This window comes from Asparagus officinalis, unplaced genomic scaffold (assembly GCF_001876935.1).
Source record: "Asparagus officinalis unplaced genomic scaffold, Aspof.V1 AsparagusV1_Un351, whole genome shotgun sequence".
Lineage (NCBI taxonomy): Eukaryota > Viridiplantae > Streptophyta > Magnoliopsida > Asparagales > Asparagaceae > Asparagus > Asparagus officinalis.
In genome coordinates this window covers 97,007-99,331 of record NW_017972616.1, presented here as the reverse complement: position 1 = coordinate 99,331, position 2,325 = coordinate 97,007, and the positions used below count along the sequence as shown (strand labels likewise).

Here is a 2,325-nt window from a genome sequence, read left to right as displayed (position 1 = left end):
AGAATCCAAATGAAAAGTTGCTCTACCAAGTTAATATAAGTATTTTTAGTAAAATGTATGTAGGTTAAGCATGAGAAGAAAAATATTTCAATACCTTTCTTTTCTTACTTTATTCATATTGTATAAGATATTATCTTTTCCATTTACTTCCCAATAATTACTTTTGAATCATCTTGAAATGGCCTAATGTGAAAATGCAAAAACTAGCCAAAGTTGCGCAGCACAATGTGTATACTCTCACACATATACAAGGACAAGTGAAACAACATCCTCCCGGTTGTTGAAATTTACCACAAGCATCAACCAAGAGTACAAAGATTCAAACAGATAGACTTCCCTTTAACATGAAGCATGCACATCTATCATATAACATGAAGGATAACTACTATTCTTCTTCAGGCAGTTGGATATGAAGCCTGCATTGCGATCCCGCAAAGCCCTTCTTCAGCGTCGACATCCCTCTCCATCCTGATATATCCCTTCTCTCCCCACGAAGTTCCCCACGAGTTCTTCACCAACCAATACTTTGTCCCATCGCTCGTTTTCCCATACCCAACTGCAGTCACGCCGTGATCCAAATCAGTACCGCATTCCCCTGTGAACACTCCGCTCGAGTACAGTTGAAAGTCTGAACCCCCCGCATCAATCGCAACTGACACTGGCTGGTTGGCAACCGCTTTGAGCAGGGACGACTCGTCGTTGGCAGGCACGTCCTCGTAGCCTGTGATGGTCGCAGCACTGGCTGAAGCCTTTTTGGAACTGCAGGTGCCATCAGTGGCTGTGTATGGATACTTGGCTTCGGTTGTCAGGCCTTTGTTCTTCATCATGAACTTGAAGGCGTTGTCCATTAAACCGCCATTGCATCCTTGGTCCTCCCCGCTGGTGTCGCAGTCCACGAGCTCTTGTTCTGAGAGGGAGATGAGTCCATTGCATCCTTGGTCCTCCCCGCTGGTGTCGCAGTCCACGAGCTCTTGTTCTGAGAGGGAGATGAGTTTGCCTGTAGTCAGCTTGTGGATTCCTTCTGTTGATGCTACTGCAGAGAATGCCCAACAGCATCCTGCATTCACATATACATGCAAAATGAGAAACATTATTTAATCATAGGGTTAATTGTGTATAGACCGATCGCAGTATATTTTTTTAGCCTATTATTCCTCTAGCTTTATTTTTGCGGATAGACCTTCTAGCTTTTTTTTTAAATTTTTTGACTCTTTTACCACCTTGTCCAAAAAACAGTTTTCTTTTCTCTGAGACTAAAAGAGTCAAAAACGAGCCTGTAAGAGGTCTATCTGCAGAAATAAAACTAAAGAAGTAAGAAGTTCAAAGCGGCAATACGACCTCTCACCTGCAAAAATAAAACTAAAGGAGTAGGAAGCTCAAAACAGCGATACTGCGGGTGTCAGTTAACGGTAAATAATGTGGACTACTAAGAAATGTGTACGATTTTGCTCACCGCATTGTCCTTGATTCTTGATAGGAGTTACAGCACCCTTGGTCCTCCAATCCATGCTTGCAGGAGCTGCAGTAAAATTCTCATGCTTGAAGTTGCTTCTGACTGCCGCCTTTATTACATTTGGCTTCGAAGGCCTGAACCCGTTATAAGAGGCCCTGAACTCCTCGTTCGTCAGATCAGCAAACTGGTTAGCTCCGAGCTTGTACTTATGCGCTCCTGCAGAGTTAAACGCTTCAATGTACTCGACATTGGCCTTGAATATTTTAAACCGGTGCAACTTCTCTGCTGCGTCCTTGTAGACTCGCCCATTCTGGGCCATCCATTTCTCGTGCCTCTCCTTCATCGATGTCTCACTCAGGTCACGGGACGCCGTGGAGAGTGAAACCCAAATGCTGAATATCACCAAAGAGAACAATAGGCATCTGTGTGAACCCAAAGAAGCCATCGTTAGTTAATGAGCAAACTGTGAGATGATTGGAAACGGAAAGATGGCATTGGTTTATATAGAGATTTTTACTTGTGATTATTGCATCTCTAAGTCCTTAATCATTGAGAAAGTGCCGTGAAGTTGTTGCAGATTCCTTTGGAATGTTGTGAGTATTCTTAAATTTGGTGCAACGGAGGAAGGATCACGTTTCGTGCGCACAAGCGCATTCAGAGTCCGAATGCTGATATTTACATTTGTTTAATATGTTGAGGCCTCATTTTGTAGGTAATTTATGTCAATAGCTAAGTATTTTTGTCAATTTGTGAAACTAGACAATGGCCAAAAAACTACAGGCCTAATAGTTTAAGCTTGTTTCCAACATTCCCTGTTGGCTGCTCCCTTTAGAATTCACACAATAAAGGACTAACATATTTTGTATTGAGCG

The 2,325-nt window shown here is 42.6% G+C and overlaps 1 protein-coding gene across 2 annotated transcripts; it reads right to left on the bottom strand.

Moving 5' to 3' along the window:
* Window positions 1–394: 394 nt before the first annotated feature.
* On the bottom strand, window positions 395–1,986 carry LOC109827677 (senescence-specific cysteine protease SAG39-like). 2 transcript variants are annotated; one of them, XM_020394686.1, is made up of 3 exons: window positions 1,454–1,986; window positions 942–1,057; window positions 395–872 (listed from the first exon to the last, which is right to left on the bottom strand). In XM_020394686.1, exons 1-3 carry the CDS (start codon window positions 1,896–1,898, stop codon window positions 396–398), a joined length of 1,038 nt encoding a protein of 345 aa, XP_020250275.1. In that variant the 5' UTR covers window positions 1,899–1,986; the 3' UTR covers window position 395. The 2 variants fall into 2 exon arrangements, with proteins under 2 accessions (XP_020250275.1, XP_020250274.1); XM_020394685.1 differs by having other exon boundaries at window positions 395–1,057; window positions 1,454–1,985.
* Window positions 1,987–2,325: the final 339 nt, after the last annotated feature.